Consider the following 18,852-nt stretch of genomic DNA (forward strand, 5'->3'; position numbering starts at 1 on the left):
GATATCTTTTCCGTTTGAGAAGATCAGATAAAATTTATTAATTTAAAAATCAAAAAAAGTAAAAAAATAAATTAACTCACCCTGTAGATAATAGGCAGGTCTTAGTCTAATTAGACCCGGCACCTGCGTAACGCCTTGCCGAGTAGTATTGTGAAGCTGCAAGGCTGTTAATAGATCTATACCTCCTCCAGGATCACTTCCCGTCCTTGTTCTCGCTCCAAGGACTACGGTAGTTCCTTCTGTGATCGAAGACACCGCCGTCTCTTCCTCTTTCTTATTTGTCGTTCCAGACACTGAAACAATCGATTTAAGATATTCGTTACGTCGAGCAGTCATTTGATTCTTCGCTTCCTAATGAAATTACAACTATATTATATCGGGTTAAATGAAGAAGTCAAGGGAAAAAAAATGGGGGGAAGAAAAAGAAGGCGATCATCGACGGCGTATACTTCTGAAAACGGCGGTATTGATCGACTCTTCACAGTCGAGGCTCGTTATCGGCGTTTCCGTGCTTTTCCCCGTTCCATGAAGTCTTCAACCCCTTCCGCGAAACCGTCCGTCCCGTAAACAGCTTGTTTTATCTATCGTCTCTCTCTCTGTTTTTTTCTTTTTTTTTTTTTCTCTCTCTCTCTATATATGAAATCCATTCCGCTTTTGTCGTGTCAAATTCACGTTGATAACGATGGAAGGTCCCGTGGAAAAAAAGTTTGCCAGTCTGTCCGCCCGAAGCGGACAACCCTCAGCCGAACTGGCTACTTTCGCGATGAGCGACAACCCTTGACGTTCGTTTACGTGAGACATATGCCACGGAACTTGGTCTTTCTTTCCGGCAAGACTGAGTAGTGGAAAGTGGGAAGAGGAACACTAATGGCTAAGATAGATAAAACCGATACGACGATATCTGATATATTTATGATATATTAATGCGATATCTAATGGGAAACAAAAGACTTTTTTTTTTTTTTAATCGATTAAATTGTATTTTCCGTGCAACATTAAATGATAAGTAAATACAGAGAAACGAAAAGCGAAGGAAAGAAATACGATTTTAATGAATAAATCAACATTTAAACGACGCTGGCAACATCTCACCGCCAAGAGGAAGGCATCCAAGAGTATGATTTGTTTAAATGCAGTCGCCGAAATCTAGAATGATATTTTTAGCCCGCGCTAAAGAAAACATCAGGCAGGTGTTTGTAAGTAAAATTCATGCCGATTATTTCGCATCCTCAAAATTTATTTACGCGTATTTATGCTTCTCTTTGAACATTAATAAAATTCGCCGTTTATAATTTTCTGATAATTAAAAACTGAGAATATGGCGCGTATGTAACTTGCTGCATCAGAGATAGATACGAGAGATGTTCGGTACTAGAAAACATTTAAGTATCTCCTAAGACGTTGGATGAAGGATGAAACGGAATAGTGGCAGACTGCCGGGCGTCACGATGTCTCCGTATCGAACCGTACGCGGCATTATCGTCAAATTCACGAGACGGATAGCGAAAGATTGAAAGAGAACGACGCGACGCGTCCTGTCTTTTCCGGCACGATCGTCACCGTCATTATTCTTTGGCATTCGTAGCGAACTATTACAATTATTTTTGCACGCTCGTACCGCGATTTACAACTTTGCCGTGGACAATTAATTTTTCTAGCACTTATTACGCTGCTCGAGTCGCTAAATCGCGCGCCGGCTGATCGCGGCGTGTGCCTTTCATTCACGGCGACGACGAAGCGGAGACGGTACCGAATGCCAGAGACTGTGTGTGCACGCTCGAATCGATAACACGCGACGGTCAAGCCGCGGAAACCAACCCGTCCTCGTACAGCACACGACTCATCGATCGACACCTTCCGCTCCTCCGTTCCCTTCGGCACGAGACTCGCGACCGAGTCTTCGAGGGGGTCGCAGCCCCCGAAAACCCGGAGATCCGGATGGTAAGCCCGGAACCGAGCGAAGCAGGCCGGGGAACACCGAGACGCACGGCAATGAATTTCGTTAGATATGCACGCTATCGTTCTTTTACGTGCTTTCGGTATCGCGAGACTCGATAAAATTTTTTTCCACGCTGGAAACATTCCGGCTAAATCTTTTGTATAATTTCTTTAGCTCAACGGTACGAAGTTTAACAAAGTAATTCTTTAATTTACAAGAAAAGGCGAGGCGATTGGATTAATATGTAAAAATTAAAAATATGATCGTAATAAATTAAAAATTACGTCATCGCTTTGAATGTTACATGGGAGTACTCACGTTTGGAAACGTTTTCCGGCTTATCAAAGTTTCCTATTTTTAACTGTCCTGTTACTATCGTTATAAAAATAAGAAAACACCACGATGACACTGTTCTTTTCAGCACGAGGGGCAACATAGTTATTTTATAATCGCATCACGATTGCTCACTTTTTAACTGTTAGCGACGATTTTTTTAATACATACTTTTAATTCAAAATAAATACCGAGCTTCAATGTCCGTGCTCTCCGCGGTTACGTTAAAGCGAAAATGGTGCAACGAAATACGTTGAGATTATCGCGAGAAATTTTCTTGAAATCCCGGCTCGTCCGTTACTTTCACGACCCCATTCTGCCGCCTCGGTACATCAATGACGTACACCGTGTGTCGCTTATCGCGACAAACCGTGATCGATCGCCGGCGAAATCTGGCCTTTGGTGCCATCGAGGTGGTTCGCGATCGACTGGCTTCGCCATCGGGGGTCTTCGATCGCCAGCCAGAAATCGCCTGACCGGCCGCACGGCGGTATTTCGCGGTGTCAGCGTAAAAAAGCGACGTCTAGTCTCGGCACGAGCCGTCGCTATGCGACGCTCGTCACGTTCGAGTTTTTCCTGGTGGTGGATCGACGAATTTCGCCGGTACGATATACGTATCGCGGCCGCTACCTGGCGCGTGCTCGTTCGATCATCAAACGGTCAAGGTTGCGGCTCTAGTTGGTCGACGACTCGCCTCGCGCTAGAGCTACCCCTTTTCTCTCGATATCGTCGATATCTTCTTTTTGCATTGCAGAAAAAGCGAAAACGAAAAAGAATCTCGCGACAAATGAAAGATATTTTCGCTTAAACGTCGTATAATTTCTTTTTTTTTTTTTTAATTTAAAGTATTTACGAAATATATTCGTTTTTTTTAATTCAGTTACGTGATGGGTTTTATGTGGATCCGCTACAGATTGATCGTAAAATAATATGGCGTGTTGCGATCGGTTGTCGCGTAATTCAATTTTGCATTAAATTTAGTTGCACAAGCTGTGCGCGAGCGTTTATAACGCGAAGCGTGGTTACGGTCGCGGTGTTGTTGATAAGACCGCTTCTAATGAGAGAGCAATCCGCAGTAATCGCTTTTGTAGCCTCATAAAAGCCGCAACAAATCACCTAAAGACCAATTTCTCTCTCAATCGATTCTCTTCCACCGCGGTTGTTCGATCAATGTATTTCCACATAGAAACAATTATCACGATTCGTTGTACGGTTACTGCTTGATATATGTAATAATCCGCGTTTATATATAATATTAAAAACACATCGCTTGTCCGTCGCAACAAAAATATAATTAAAGAAAAAAAAAATTATTTTATTGTTGCATCAAATGAGCGATATTAAAATAAAACTCAAGTTTTCCGCGATATGTCCGTGGAAAGAATATCACTACAATTGTGCAAAAAAAAAAAAAGAAAAAATATTTTGAATTATATATTAAATAGAAGCGAAGCGAAATTCCCAGGACGTATTGTAATACACAATGCATTCTCAGAAGGAAGCACGCGGCATTATGCACGTAGGTATAACTTGGCATAAGCTCATCTATGCTTGTCCGATGCTCAATATTTCAACGGCTGAGGAATCTGTCACGTTTGTCCAATACAGGGTCTATATCTAGCGATATCAAGTACGTACGTACGGGGATACATGAACATGTCATATGTCTGTCATGTGGAACGACATAAAACCATAGTCCCGTTGAGTGTGCAATATTTACGTTTTGTGCCGCACGCGACCGAAAGCCAATTACCGAATTTATTTAATACTTATATGTCGCGATCGCGAACATTGTCGAAAATTAATTTTACATTCGGCGTTAATGAAAGGCGTAATTGACGCGACGCAATGCGGATCCTGGGCTTCCAGTCGAGCCTCGGCGGTTCGGATTATGGCGATTGTGTATTGAAATTTATACGACAGATTATAGTACAGGCCGGGGATAAACGTGAAGCGTAATACAGCCAGCATCCACGACAAAGGGGAGACCTAATCCTCTATTACGGGACACACACGACCCCTTTATTAATACGGGCTGCCATAACGTTCGCCATAACGACCGAGCAATAGAATATTACAAATAAGCCAATGTATACCGCGTGAATTTTATTACCACACGAATTGCCAACACGCGCCCGAGACACAAAGATTCGCCATGTTGATCTAATCGTTACGCGATAACGCAATAGCTACGTCTATAACACGCGCTTTAATATACACCCGTCGCGTTACCCATTTTCCTTTTTTTTTATTTAACTGCATTTTTTAGATACAGCGTTACCCTTTCAGGCCGCCGAAAAGGCGGCCGCAGAGATTGTCGCTATCGCGTTAAGCATATACACATCGGCCCGAGCTACCTGGGGCTCAAATAATCTCGCGCTGAGAATTTTTATGCTGGATAAGAACCCGCGCGACTCAATAAAGGCGTAATAACGAAACTATGCGAGGAATTCGGCGATTATACGCTCGCTTCGCGGACAATGGGAGCTGACGCGTTGCGTCAATGTTTGATACTCTCATTGTCAGCCGGCTGTTCTCTTGTCTAAACACGATTAGGCTATTTTCCACGGTCTCGCGCGCACGGACATCCCAGTCAGTCAGGTGCCGCGACTGACTGCGCGGCGCAAGAATATCTAAATCCGCCCCGTTCTATTCTTAATAGAGGTGCCGCCGCGATTCCTCTCCACTTTTCTCCCGCTCGATCGGCTCCGTTCGAGCAACGACGTCGTTCTTTCTCGCCCATCAAAGACTCATTCTCTAGGAAAACCCACGTGCGGACGCTACCTCCTTTTTTCTCGCCGATGTCTAATTTTAATTAAACAACGTTCTCGCACAGAAGTAAAATATTATTCATCGCTTAGGATATATCCTGCGATCTTTGTCTAATTTTATGCAACTGCTAACGCTCAAATTTATTTAATATTTATTTATTAATAGAAAATTGATAATTTTGATTTATTTGATACCGCGAGCGAATAAAATGTCGCGCAATTTAAATAATTAAAGAGTATTAATGATGTTTTGGACAGAAATGTTGCACGCGCTTTTATCGGATTACACCCGGCGAATTGTGGCGACTGTATGTATAATTATACCTGAAATGATTCATTCGTGTAAACAGCTGAGATATAAAATTATAATTGCGAGTCTTGTGTTATTTTTGCACACTAAAGTTTTTAATACGTTAAAATATTTAATCGTGAAACGCGAGGCCACCGCATAATTAACATTCCATCGCAAAACCATCTCGTGTATGTTGGCTATTGATCAAGCTGCTTTGGTATATTCACAGATATTACTCAATTATGGACAAACGAATTGACAATTAATTAATTTGTATATTTGAAAATTAATGTTATATTGTTACAATCTTTTTTCTTTTTTTTTAATTTTTTTTTAGCTTTCTTTTAGCTCTCAAAAGTTTAAAGAATATAAATTTAAAGGAAGCAAGCGAGAAGGTAACGTTTCACAAGCTCTAAAAATCAGAACGCAAATCTTTATGAGTTCCGCAGAATATTATTTTCGCGACAACTCGTAAACTGGCTACGAAAGTGCCAGTTTATGAGACAAACCTTCAAAATGATGATTCGCGCGATGCACTTCCGAAATGATGGTTCTTCACGAAACACTTGAGAAATGTTAGCTTGCCACCGTAGTGTAAATATACATATCTTCACGACGTCGTACGATCACGTTCTTGAGTTACGGACATTATAATCCGATATGTTGTAAATCTTTAGGTTGGTGGATCGATTCCCTGGCGCGTAACCCGAGATTTCTTTAAAGATTAGTTTTGTCTTAGATCCTACGTTTATTCGCGCGTATAATACGTTTGACTCTTAGAGAAATTGCTGCTCCCGCGTTCTCGTCTGTGCCCTTTAAATCCTCGATTGAATTAAGATTTTTCGGCGCGCCCCTTTAACGATTAGGGTAATCTCCAGCGACGTAGGGGAAGACGGCACCCTAAGTTCGGCTCCACCAAACTTTCGTTATCGTCCGGGGGGATTAACAGCCGTTTCGTCGCTTAGCGAGTTTCGTATATCGTGATCCGTCGCGATCAGGCCGGATGGAGCAGTCGGCTGTTTGACGAATCGCGACGATCTATATTCCGACGCGCCAAGTGCACCCGGCGTTGTAATTGGTCTGTCGCTGCGGCTGGTTTTGCTCCTGTCGCGAGCACGGTAACGGTATCGTAAATCCAAGCGTCATCAGCAATGAAACTGGTGCTCCGCTTTACGCCGAGTGGCTCGAGGCGTGCGCGGCAGTGACACGTGCATCAAAACCATTGTCATTGCGCCTCGCCGGGCATATCGCGTGTCGCCGAGGACACGCTTCGCCAAGTATTCCTTTCACGGTCACAATATCGATATTATACAGAGTATTACAGAATATTACTAATTGACTCGTGCTCAATATTTCACGATCGTATATTTCCTTTGACCACAACTATTATCGCACGAAGCGACGGACGCGCAGCTGCTTGACGAACTGAGATCGTTAAAGCGCGTATCGATTAGTTTTCGCGGAAGATGAGTTAGAACACACAATCCAACGAATGGCTATCCAAAAAGAGAGAGAAAGAGAGAGAGAGAGAGAGAGAAAAAAGACACGTTTGCTTTGCCCATAATTTTTACTCTTTGTTTTTCCTTATATTTTTTTCTCTTACAAATATTGATTAAAAAAAAAAAAATTAATTTGTCTAGAAAAATTAAACGAATATATTTGAAGGTAAACTAGATCCGCTTACAAGTTTGAAATCGCTGCGGCTTCTTCTGCAATTTAAGCGATACTTAATAAATGCAATTCCCTTATCTGGGGATTAATTGAGACTTAAGTACATTACGGAAGGAAGGATTATGGCGAACTCACGAGACACCAACCGGTCGGTCGCGCAGCGTCTCGACGCCTTGGCGCCGCTCACATACAGACGACTACGTTCTCGTAATCGCGAACGCTATACACACCTCCGCTGAATAAACTGTAAAGTCAACTTTCCGATATTATATTACAAACACATTACCTTTTTTTTTTCAAATTATTTCTGTTGTTTTCTTTGTGGATAAAAAAAAAAGAAAAAAAAAATTATCTTTCACAGCGTGTGCGTTGCGCGACCGTATTATTAAAAAATTAAAAAACATAATGTGTGCTTTTATTTCACTATTATTTTTTAAGCTGCACAATTTAATAAGTAGGAAAATATTTTTCTGTCAATTTTTCACGTTGAACATGAAGTTATCCGCAACGAAAAAATTTTTTTTTTTTAATTATGTAAGAAAAGTTGCATAATAATCTTACACAATCGAGAGAAAGCAACGCGATACGGGCAATTCATTTCCAGCTTCTTAAAATTTGCGTGCATTCGTTCTCCACGAAGAAAGTAATACAAAAACAGAAATGTAATAACGTTCATGCATCTTAGTTGACGGAGTGGAAACTGCCCCAGTCGGAACAGGCGCCAGTCGGAAAAATAACGAGAATACACAAGGAAGAATAAAGGGATGAAGGAAAAATTAAATTTAAGTGAATCGCGAGATAATTCGAGAGACGGAACAAAAATTATTTTTGACTGGGATTTATGGCGATATTTCCACTATGCGATCAAAGCGCCGTTCGCTTGATTTTATATTATTTTTCATTTTGATCATACATATAATATTATTTAAAAGATATTTGGTATTTAACGCGCTGCCTGTATAATAATTAATATTTTGCGATAGACCACGCGACTGCGGTAGACACAAACTGCACGATTGTGCGAGATTTAAGACTGCTCGTTTTACGTTTAATTTGCGCGAGAAGCGCAACATTAAATGCCACAAGTTAAATGTGTATTCGCTGAGAGTGCTATGTAAATTCGCGTTTTGTCGTAAAGTCAGCATTTTCGGGGCGAACGAAATTTATTTGTCACGTGCTGAGGATTAGTCGCTCGATTCGCATGTGTCATTGAAAAGATTGATTTAACGGCGATGTTAACGTCAAAATTCGCCGCATTGCATGCTACAAAATTAACAACTTCCGCGGGGAATGCGATGTTCAGCTGTAACCGTTTGATTTACAGGTACAGGTTTCGCGTCGGATATTTAGATATATCTCGTCAACGCGAATGTATGCGCGCTACTGTTTTTTTTTTTTTTTTTTTTTTTTGCTGCAAAATTAAATTAGTATTAAGCCAGCGTGAATTATTTGATTTTAATGGCAACGTGGTCATCGATAACTTTTATTCTCCGAATAACTTTGCTAGTTAGGATTGAATACGCGCGAAATAAACGGCCAGCGATTTGTCATATCTGATAACAAAAACGGAAATAGAGATTCTAAGAGGTTTATTCACTTGAGTACTTGCTGCAAAGTAATACACGGTGAAAGTCGGGATGTATAATATCAGTACTTTCAAAGTCGAATGTTTCTAGTACGAGCTGATTTTATCGACGTCCTAGCACGAAAGCGCCAAGGCACGAGCCTTTCTCATGAAAATGGATATTTTTAGATAAAATTCCAGTAATGCGGCCCACAAGAAAAAGGGATTGATTAATGCACGAACCTAAAAATACGTAAGCTTGTACAAGAAATTTACACGAAGTGTAGTTTAAACGTTCATTCTCTTCCGCATTTTGCCCGTAAATTCTGCAATACTTGCTAATAAAATATTTTATATAGATAAGATTTTACTTAAAATTTATAAAATTAAAAGGTTTTATATAAAAGTAAAAAAAAAATTTTTTTTTTTTTTTTTTTCTAAATTAATTGTAATTATTTGAAATTATTTTTTGCTGCTAGATTGTACATGCTACGGGAATAATTATTATTAAACACGCTCAGACGGTTCCTAGAAATTTTTTCACGATCCTTTGTGACTCAGCTTTCGAAGTTTTCCGGCGCACCCGCGTCTCCAGGAAGCGCAATAAGGAAATCAGAGTGCATTAAGCTGCGATTCAATACAACGAACCGCACAGCCGTGTATCGACAGTCATTCTCCTTTTCGGTATATAGCTTCCGACAAAAGGGGTGCAAAGGGCCGATCGATAGAAAAGGTCGGCGGGGGTGGTTAGGTTTCCCGTCGAAGGGTACCGGCACTAGGGAAGTGAAATACGCGTGAAGAGCTGCACTTTCGTAAATTCATACGAATCACTTCCGTCGCTACACTTCGCCCTCGTCATATACAATATGGGCTAGAAACGGGGGTGGCTCCGAGGCTGGATTGATCATACGCGGCCAAGTGGAGAACGAATGCAACTCTTGAATTTAACAAGCAACTGTAACGAAGTCGCTGAAAAAGAATCGCGGCGTGATGATTTTTAGTAACGTAAGAGAGTACGGTTTAGAAATACCTTTTTAACGAAAATTGTTTCCCTTGTACGCAGCTGCGGCTTATCGAAGAGAGCAAATTAAATCCGTTCGTGTACGCTATTAATAAAAATCAACATTTATTAACGGGAATAATAAGCGGGTTGAAGCAAGCTGTTCACTTCCGCCCATCGATACGTGCTAATTAATTAAAATGCCCGCATATCTGTATAAATGTACCTACACCTAATCGCATTTGAATTGCGAAGCACATTCATCGACCGACGTAAGTATCTGCCAGTCATCATTTCTACCACTACAGTCGATCGAGGACAATCGACGATTCTAACGGCCTTTCGAGAACGTCGGAAATCGCGAGTCGCCCTATAAATAATCCACGAGATCGAGCTTGAAATAATTAATGCCATCCTTATGAGAGTCATATACCGTCTCACGTTTTTAGTGGAAGCAAATTACCGTGCAAACAATTTATTTTTCCGTTCTAAAATTGGACGGCTATGCGGGAGCAATAAATGTAATACAGATTTCCACTGATCGATCGGAATTGTCGGGTTCGAAGATCCGAAGGATGAAATCCCGACATTTATGGGGTGACAAGCATTAAGTAAGAAAGAAACAACCTAACGAACATACGGCGTCCCTTCTGGCGAGCGCATGTGGGTCGAGTTGGCACGCGTCCGCGTATGGGGAAGCACAAAAGGCTGAGAAATGGTGAGCGAATTGCTCATTATCGAGTGGTCAGGACGCACGAGGGTCCCGTCGGGATTTCGGCAGCTTCTTCGGAGACGGGCGCGGTGCAACGGTGACCCCGCTTAAGGGAGCCCCGAGTCCATCCCCCTGGAATTGCGGATTTGCCGAGGGCGAGAATGAATCGCGCGAAAATTGTCTCTACCCTCGGGTCGCCCATCACCCACGCTCTTCACCTCCCTCGGCGCCCGGCTTTTCAAATCTTATTCATTCGAACCTATTGTAAGTCTTAAGGGCTGCTTAAACTACGGTAACTCCGCATTACTGGAAAATATAATCGTTGATTGCGAATTCATTGAGCAGCGAAGTCGGGGTGGGATAATCATTATGTTAAAAGTACTATCAAAGAGCACCGACTGTATTCAATTTTCGAGTCGGGGTTTTTTATTTCTCATGCAGCGCACTTTACGTTAAATTATAATTAATTATTGTACAAAAGTTACGAGAAAATTTTGAGAGAGAATTATTAATAACGCGATGTACACAAGAAACAAATAACGGGTTTTTAAATTAACAAATATTTCCAACTCAATTCTCGTAACGTCTCAAAAGCTAATTACGAGCAAGAGGATGCTCCCTGCAAAGCACTTCGCACCTGTCCCAAAGGGGAACAGTGACAGGAGGAGCGTGCTGGCCTGCTCGAGGGGGGAGAAAAAAAAACGGAGGAAGGCACGCGCGTATGAAGGAGAAGGAGCAAAAAAAAGAGAAAAAAAAAAACGCAACTGAGAGGCGCCAGTACGTTAATTCCCATGTGGCCCTCGACGAGCTATAGCGTATGATGTGTAGTATACATATATGTGTATGGAAGAAGGGCGCGCCATGTTGTCTGGCCACCCCGCATTGCGCCAGTAAACTCGGCGAAATCCCGGACGTAACCCACCCGCAGTATCAGTCCATTTCTATTTCTCCATCTCTTCGTTTGTCCCGCTCCTGTCTCCACTCAGAATTATCGCCTCTCGATCCTTCTTATAGGATTTTCTCTTGATTCAGTATCACAATTTTCCAAGTTTCGGCGGGGATAAAGAATTGAAAAGAAGTCGGACGAGAGTTTCGTGATCAGCTTGATAATTTCGTGCAATGAGTTCCGTTATTTGTTTTCATTGAACGTGCTTTACGACGGAAAGGATTACATAAAACCGGTTGAAGCTTAGTGGAGCTTCCATGCCACATCGTTATTCATTACGATACACATTTCCAGAATAATAAACCGCGGTCGTATCAACATTTCTATCTCGTTCGCAAATGCCAAGGAAAGCGCAGAGATATTCTGCTTTTTATCAACTTTATATTTTATCAATATTATCAACTTTAATCCCTGCATGCTGTTTGATATTTAATACGTATGTACGATACGTATATAAAAAAAAAGGAAACACCTTTTCAGTATTTATTCACTTTTTATCTAAAGGCAAAAATAAAATATTTTTTGCATCGCTTGCCTTTATTTTTCCAACGCCGTGTACATAAAACGCCATACGATACTTTTATTAACTACCCTAATGTGACGAACAGCAGACGTAATAAATGTGAAATGCCTTGATAGGGATCATTAGATTCGTTATCCCTTTTTTTTTTCTTTTTTTTTTTTATTTCCGTGATAGGTAAAACGTAGCGTTTCACTTAGAATAATAAAGGTAGCCTTGACATCCTCGAGAAAAAGCTGTCGCTATTATATCTCGATGCAATTTAACAACTTGAAGAAAAGAGATAAAAAGGAAACGTTCGACTAACTTAGGAAGACAAGTAACCTGATACCTTATTCTACACATTACACCGAAGCCTTTGCGGTGCCCCTAATGCGAGACTAATTTAAATTTATTTTACTTAATACTAGCGTCATTCAAGTTACCGTCTCGTTTCGCAAATCGTAAATTCGACGTATCGAATGACGACCCGTTAATTGAAAAACGCCGAACCTCCTGGAGGGGGGAGCTTTACGACTTTCGTCGGAATTTACTCGGATATCCCACGTTCTCCATTCGTTAGCACTTTCTCCGTTACGAATGCGCTAATTGATGGAAACACGGCGCGAATCTCTGATGCCGCCGACTGAAATTATTAATTCGCGCGTACATAATTGCGTTTCAAAGGTTTTCGAACTGACACCCGGTGTGACTCGAGTTCTTAGCACTACACGCGCCACATAGAGCGTCATATGAGGGCAGGCCAGGTGTCGGCATATCCGCGCGATCTACCTGTCCAACACCTGCCTTCGCAGGAGGTGCGCTCTTGGAATCCACATGAATTGATAGCGCGTTATAATGTAAAAAGCATCGTGCGGAATATGTTTTAGAGAAGGGCACACTTTTTGACTTAGCTTTTAACATTGATTTAAAAATATTAAATATAAATTATTTTGTCAGACTTTTTTCTCAACGTTGTCGAAGTTAACTTAATTTTGACATATGGAGATTCGGGATTCTCTGAATTTGAAGCACGAAATTTAAATATATCACAGTTGCGGAGTATGTCTGCCGCGTGGAATTTCAGTTCGCCCTCTTCCAATATTCATCGTTTTTCTTCTCCTTTAGTTCCTCCGCTTCGGAATCAAGCGAGAACGAAAGGGAAACGGGGCTTGAATTCATTATTTCCCGTCTCTTCGTTTCTAAGTAATTACACTCTGCCTGGCTGGACTATAATTTTCTGCAGCAGACTCTCCCCGCACATTTTTCTCGAGAACGTGTCACTCGGTAAATTCGTACATGTGTTACTTCGTTGATAAAATTTCGTGGCACCATTAATCAGAAACGATAATTAGTTTTTATGACGAGATATCTATCAATTTTTATAATTTCCTTTCTGTTTATCTTTTCCGACTATCGAGATAATAATTAGGCATAAAGTTTCGCGTTCTTAACTTGTTTTCTGTGTCCTTCAATATTATCCTAGCTTCTTCGTGTAATAGTCAAATCTTCATTTTCACGACTTCCGATTTTTTTTTTTTTTTCCTTTTTTTTTTCTTTTTTTTTTCTGCGTGGTTTATCTTTCTATAAGACTTATTTAGGATAAATTTTTTTATTTACTTGTCCCCCATCGAGTGTCTCAAAGACGATAAGCTTCATCATGATGTATTCAACGTCGCTGCGTCGTTCACAAAACAGCGCGCCGACCTTCGGGACGAAGTCACCTGTTTCGCGTACTGCGTAGCCTATTAGTTAATTAGTGCAAGATTATTCGAAAAGAAAAAGAGAAGGAGCGATCTTGAAAGAGCGCAAGGGTCGTAGCAAATTACATCTGATGAGCGGTGTATAATTTATTTACCTCATCAGCTCTCCGCCGACCGAGGTCCGGCCACATCTTGCCGCATTATCCGGGATTGTCTTCCGCGGGATTGTCCGTGAAAATTTCGCTTGACGATCGCGGAGATTGTCTCTGACGAGAGTAGACAAGGCCGTACGAGGGTGCCACCAGCTGTCGCCAATTACCGTTGCCGGTTTCGCAAAGAAAAGTGAAATGATTCTTGACGAATCTCTTTTCTGCTGAATGCAATAAAATCGCTGGCGAGAATTACCGCAGTATGACTGCTTTTACACGAAATTAGGCACCACTTTTGCGATTTTCGCTGCCGGAGAGCAGTTTGCTGCATTGCATTTTTCGTCGTCGGATGGAAACGTTCATATATTCAGAAGAAGACACCTGTCGCCCATCATTATGCATCGTCTCGACAGGATTACTCATATCGCAGAAGAGGAAGGGAAAAGAAACCGAAAAGGAAAGAGATAGAAAGAGAGAGAGAGAAAGAGAGAGAGACCAGTTAACGTAGGAGAAGAATCGTCTCGAATATGTTTATCGGTCGCGAAGAGAAAAATTGCTCGTTTCTCTGGCGCCACTCCACGAGAGAAATCGACGACGTGAGACGGGATATCAGGGCGACGTTGTCGACGACGGCTGCCGCTGCCTCATGTAGAGCTTTCGGAATAACTTTCGTCATTTCACTCGGCGCCTCTTTGCATCTTCACTTTGCGGCGCCGAATCAAGCCCCTATGCAAGGTGCACAGAGTCCCCGTTGTGGAAACGTCTTCCTTCTGGCCTTTGTCCGTGAAAAGAGTTACTCTTGGCCTTATGAGTTTTGTTTACGCGTACAGCTTATTTTCGTTCCACACGGCCGAGGGTATAATTGCCAGTTAGCAACGTTAGCCGCTGTAAATTTGCACCCGGGCTGTGTTGTGACAGCAACAGAGTATTATAAATGATTATCTTTTTTTTCTTTTTCTTTTTCTTCTTTTTTGACGGCGTTGATTTTCGGTCGACGGTGATTAAAATCCGTTAATTTTTAATTGCGAACTTCTAACGATTGGATAAAGATTAATCGTTAATTACCTTAATATGATCTCTTGCCGAGATCAAGCACCGGACTATTAATTGAGCGACGTGCAATTGCGTGTAATAATCCGTACTGTTGACCGTAATTGAAGATTATAGCGACAGATAATCCTCTAATTGTCGCAATTATTACGCGGCGACCGCAACGAGTTTATATAAGCAATCTGATCGGCCGTTTACACCGGCAAATATAGCTCCTTTTTACACTCGATTTATCTACGCGACTCTGATTTCACGCGTCTCCATTTCTTCGTCTTCCCGTCCTCCAATACGGCGCCAAAGATCCAGCGTGGGTGCGTTGGATTTATCTACGTTAAACGATCCTCGGCGGTTCGTCTGGCCAGCGTCTGGCAACCCGTCCCACTCGTAAAGTCACCAGAAAATAATCGAGGTGCGTCCTCGTCGAACGATTGTATCCTTTTTATAGCGAGAAGACACAAGTGTTGGGAGCCCGCAAGCTCTTCGGCACTAGCGTAAGCCGAGTAAAAAATAATCAAAGAGAAAATCCATTTCGAAATTTTATTCGAGGCGTAGAAACTTCCGTTCAGCGAATAGATTAGAGAGTAAATTTAGTTAATGTTTTAACGCGAGATTCGAGGTTGCACAAAGAATTAATTCGTAAGCAAAAATACATTTCTTTACAAAGAAACCTTGCAAATAATACGACGCGTGATAAATTTATCAAATTAAATTAAAAAATTTTTTTTTAATCTGCCAAGTCGAAATAAATGTGTAATAATTGTGCAACGCGACCTTGGAGAATCTCATTACGCGGGCGTATCATCGTTTGCAATAAAATAAGGCATAAATCGCTAAAAGGGGCCGTGTATATAAAATTTACGTGAAATCGATAGAAGCGGCTCGTGCGGATGGGCCGCATGTAAAATTGATCGGCAGATGCTAGGACCCCGCTGAACGCTCGTGGCAAGGAGCGGAAGCGTTTGTCGATCGAAGGACCTCGACTTACGTAAAACCCTTTGCGCTCGATCGAATTTCCCGAGCAAGCCAGCCACCCGGCGGTCACGGCGACGGCGGTGGTGGCGAGCCCGCACAGTTGTGCGCGCCTATTACGAGGCCGTTTTACGATCGTCTCGTAAACGTCCGGATCCGCGAAATTGATGGACCACTATACGGCGACGGCGTCGACCACATGCACGCACGAATTATCGCGCCGATCCGCGTTACCCTCGCGCGAGGCCGATGTTCCTACATTGACGTTCAATAACGAACAAAGGTAAATGCGGAATTAAAACAGCTTTCACGCTTAAACTTGAAACATTTATAGATTTTTCTTTTATCGCTACCATTCCGCTTGGAATAAAGAACTCGTGCATCGGCGAAACGTAAATTCTACGACTCAAATCGATGATTTGTATTCGCAAATTCCTGCGCGCTAAACGTAAAAGTAAAAATCTTCCGGGCGCGCATTGTACGCTCGCGGTGAGTTTTGCAAGATCCACGATTCGCGCGCCGTGAAGCGAATGATATAACGTCGACGTCACAACGCGGCCGTGCCCGTTCGTTAGTCCTGCGTGATATCGTGGGCGACGATTCACCAGATCCGATCCTTTAAATATCCTGCACTAGGTGGTCGCGCAACGGCTCGCTGCGGTCAGCGGCGTTATTACTCGCGCCGCATGTTGCACACGCGTCGCCCGCGTCGTCGGAGAATGTTGCTGGATGTTTTCTGGGTTACGATCGAAATTTCCGGCGCGAGCGCGCCCATAGTTTCGTATTTCATATTTAAAGGAGCAATACGGTGCGCTCTCACGTTGCCTCGGTTTTAAAAGGCGTGCCGTGCACTGACCACCCTCTACACTTCGCGTCCGCATTATTCGCGTTGTGCCACCGGCGACGCGATTCGGAAAATTTATGATGTCAAGTTTCACCGAAACTGCATTCCGGCTCGCTCGAGATACTCGCGGTCTTTGGTCCATTTAGAATGTTCGAAATAATGTTATGGATAACCGCGCGTTGTTTGTTGAGGCAGGCGTTTTGCGAAAAATCTCTTCGCCGTAACGTTGGCGCGGCGCGGCGCGGCGCCTCGTACATACTTGTTCCTTTTCGTCATGCTGGGTGCTTCAGGGCCGGTCATTTATCTCAGATCTCTCGGCTCTGGAAGATCAGAGCGGCTCTTATCGCGTAGACGGTCGCGCGAAGCAGAAATATTCGGGAGAGATGGAGAAATCGAGCGGGACGGAAAAGGGAAATACGAAACGTCTAGGCCTATTTTCGGTCCTCCGGCTCTATCCTTCCTTCTTTCTTGCTCGTCTGTTTCTGCTATTTGCCGGTTACTCTTTGATTGCGCTCCTCTGGTTCTTGCATGACGGCTCATTGCACGAATATAGCCATCATTTGAACGATAATCTTATCAGGGTTTAATCTAGATGGTTACCGCGGATCGAAGAATTTCAGTTGGCTTTAAATTCGGAGAGCTCCTTTCGACAATGTCTCATGCACGAAACGACCTGATTCCTCCAGGCGAGATACAACGCGCGGATCGATCGACCGCATCAGTACCGGTGAAGTCTTTGTAATAATTGCTATTTAAAAATTACTTCCGCAACTTAAATACCGATTTTTATATTCTTATATCGAGAAACAAATTTTAATATTCCTTCATATCGTGTGTTCGCGCGGCTAATATTTAGATGCAAGTAATTTTTTTTTTTTTTTTTTTGAACAACCTAGCCACTTGCACCCCCTCGTCGCTAACATGACTAAAATCTCAATTGCCCGTGGAACCTAATGAAGACGCGATACCTCGATACCTTTCGGTCCCGTCTCGCGCCGTTGTGCCGCGTCGCTGCGTGGATATTTTGCTAATTATAGACCTGCTGCCGTCGACGCTGCAGCGCGTCGCCCGACGGCGACGACGGCGATGACGACGACGACGACAACGGCGACGGCGACGACGCCGAGAACGCGACGACCAGGCCTTCGAAGGCTTGGACTTGAACCAATCCTGACCTTCCCTGCCGCCGTGCCGACCTAGAAAATTGCGTGCGCGGTATCCGGGCCATGTATAGTGCATGACGTCGAAACCACGAACCGGACGCTTCTCGCTCCGCGCTACTCTCATATTCCGCATAATTAAGACGTGAGTTAAATGTCAGAAGCGCCCTGAAATGAAAATTAGCCGAGGACGAGAATTCGATACGGCAACTGTGCTACGTGAAGCGTTTTATAAGCTTCGGCTTCGAGAAGAAAAAAAAAAAGAAAAAGAAAAGAAAAAAAAATTTTATTTTTAGAAGAAGCAATTACAATTAGCTGTGCTGCATAATTCTATTTATTGAGTTCGTTATCGAGACAATTTCACAAGATCCCAGCTACGAAGTTTGTACTCATATAAAGCCAAGTAACGATAATGTCGCTAATAATATTAAATAAAAATAAAGTGCCAGCTTAAAAATTGAAGCAACGTGGTGCGCAAGCGTTTATTACAGCAACATAGCAATCAGAATTAAGAGCCGAGTATCTCCTGCGAATGTCATTCTTGCTACTGGGCTCTATATTGATCTGGACTTTGTGTACGATATATCTCCAGTTCAAAGCGGACGACTATTTAAAATTCGCTAAAGACTTTAATTTAGCGCGCTACTGTGTAAGCTTAGAAAAAAAATGTGATTCACTTTGTCTACTTATCGCTTTCCTGGGCTAGCCTCTCGCATTACGATTACTTAATGTTATTCGCTCTAACATTCAATTAAGCAGGGTACTATCTTACTTTGCGGATGCGGAAATCACACCTGAAATTGTATCGCACAAGCGGCTCTCTCTCTCTCTCTCTCTCTTTCTCTCTCGATACCTTTCCGTTACATATTCATAGCATGCACATACATATGAGGCTTAGGTGCATTTGGAAAGGTCAGGGCTGTAACGAGACCTCTGAAAATTCACGACTCGCTACGTAAAACCTTTAGAGCATTCGGACACGCGTACCCCGGTGTGCCAGTGCTCCATTCCAACCCAATTCCTTTTCTTTCATCATCGTTCTGGATAGCTTCCAAGCGGCCAAGCGGAAATTAATATCCCGGGGAAATTTGAGGGAATCGAAAAGTAGCGGACGAACGAAAGCACGGATTCGGCCGCTCGTAGAAAGAAATGCATCGTAAATCTAATCGGGGTGGCTTCACGGGATTATCGTTGGATGGAGCTCAATGAGATTTAAGAAAAGTCGACGAAGGAATATTTCGGTAGTGCGG

General features: G+C 42.6%; 1 protein-coding gene across 4 annotated transcripts in view; it reads right to left on the minus strand.

Annotated features, from left to right (window-relative positions):
* LOC139113796 (protein kinase C-binding protein NELL1) overlaps positions 1–18,852 on the minus strand; it is a 54,111-nt gene that overhangs the window by 20,953 nt on the left and 14,306 nt on the right. For all 4 annotated transcript variants that reach the window (XM_070675207.1, XM_070675206.1, XM_070675205.1 and 1 more), the window contains exon 2: positions 81–293. In XM_070675207.1, the coding sequence (XP_070531308.1) occupies positions 81–293 (213 nt within the window). The remainder of the gene's footprint in view (positions 1–80; positions 294–18,852) is intronic.

This window comes from Cardiocondyla obscurior, linkage group LG03, assembly GCF_019399895.1.
Source record: "Cardiocondyla obscurior isolate alpha-2009 linkage group LG03, Cobs3.1, whole genome shotgun sequence".
In the NCBI taxonomy this organism is placed as follows: Eukaryota; Metazoa; Arthropoda; class Insecta; order Hymenoptera; family Formicidae; genus Cardiocondyla; species Cardiocondyla obscurior.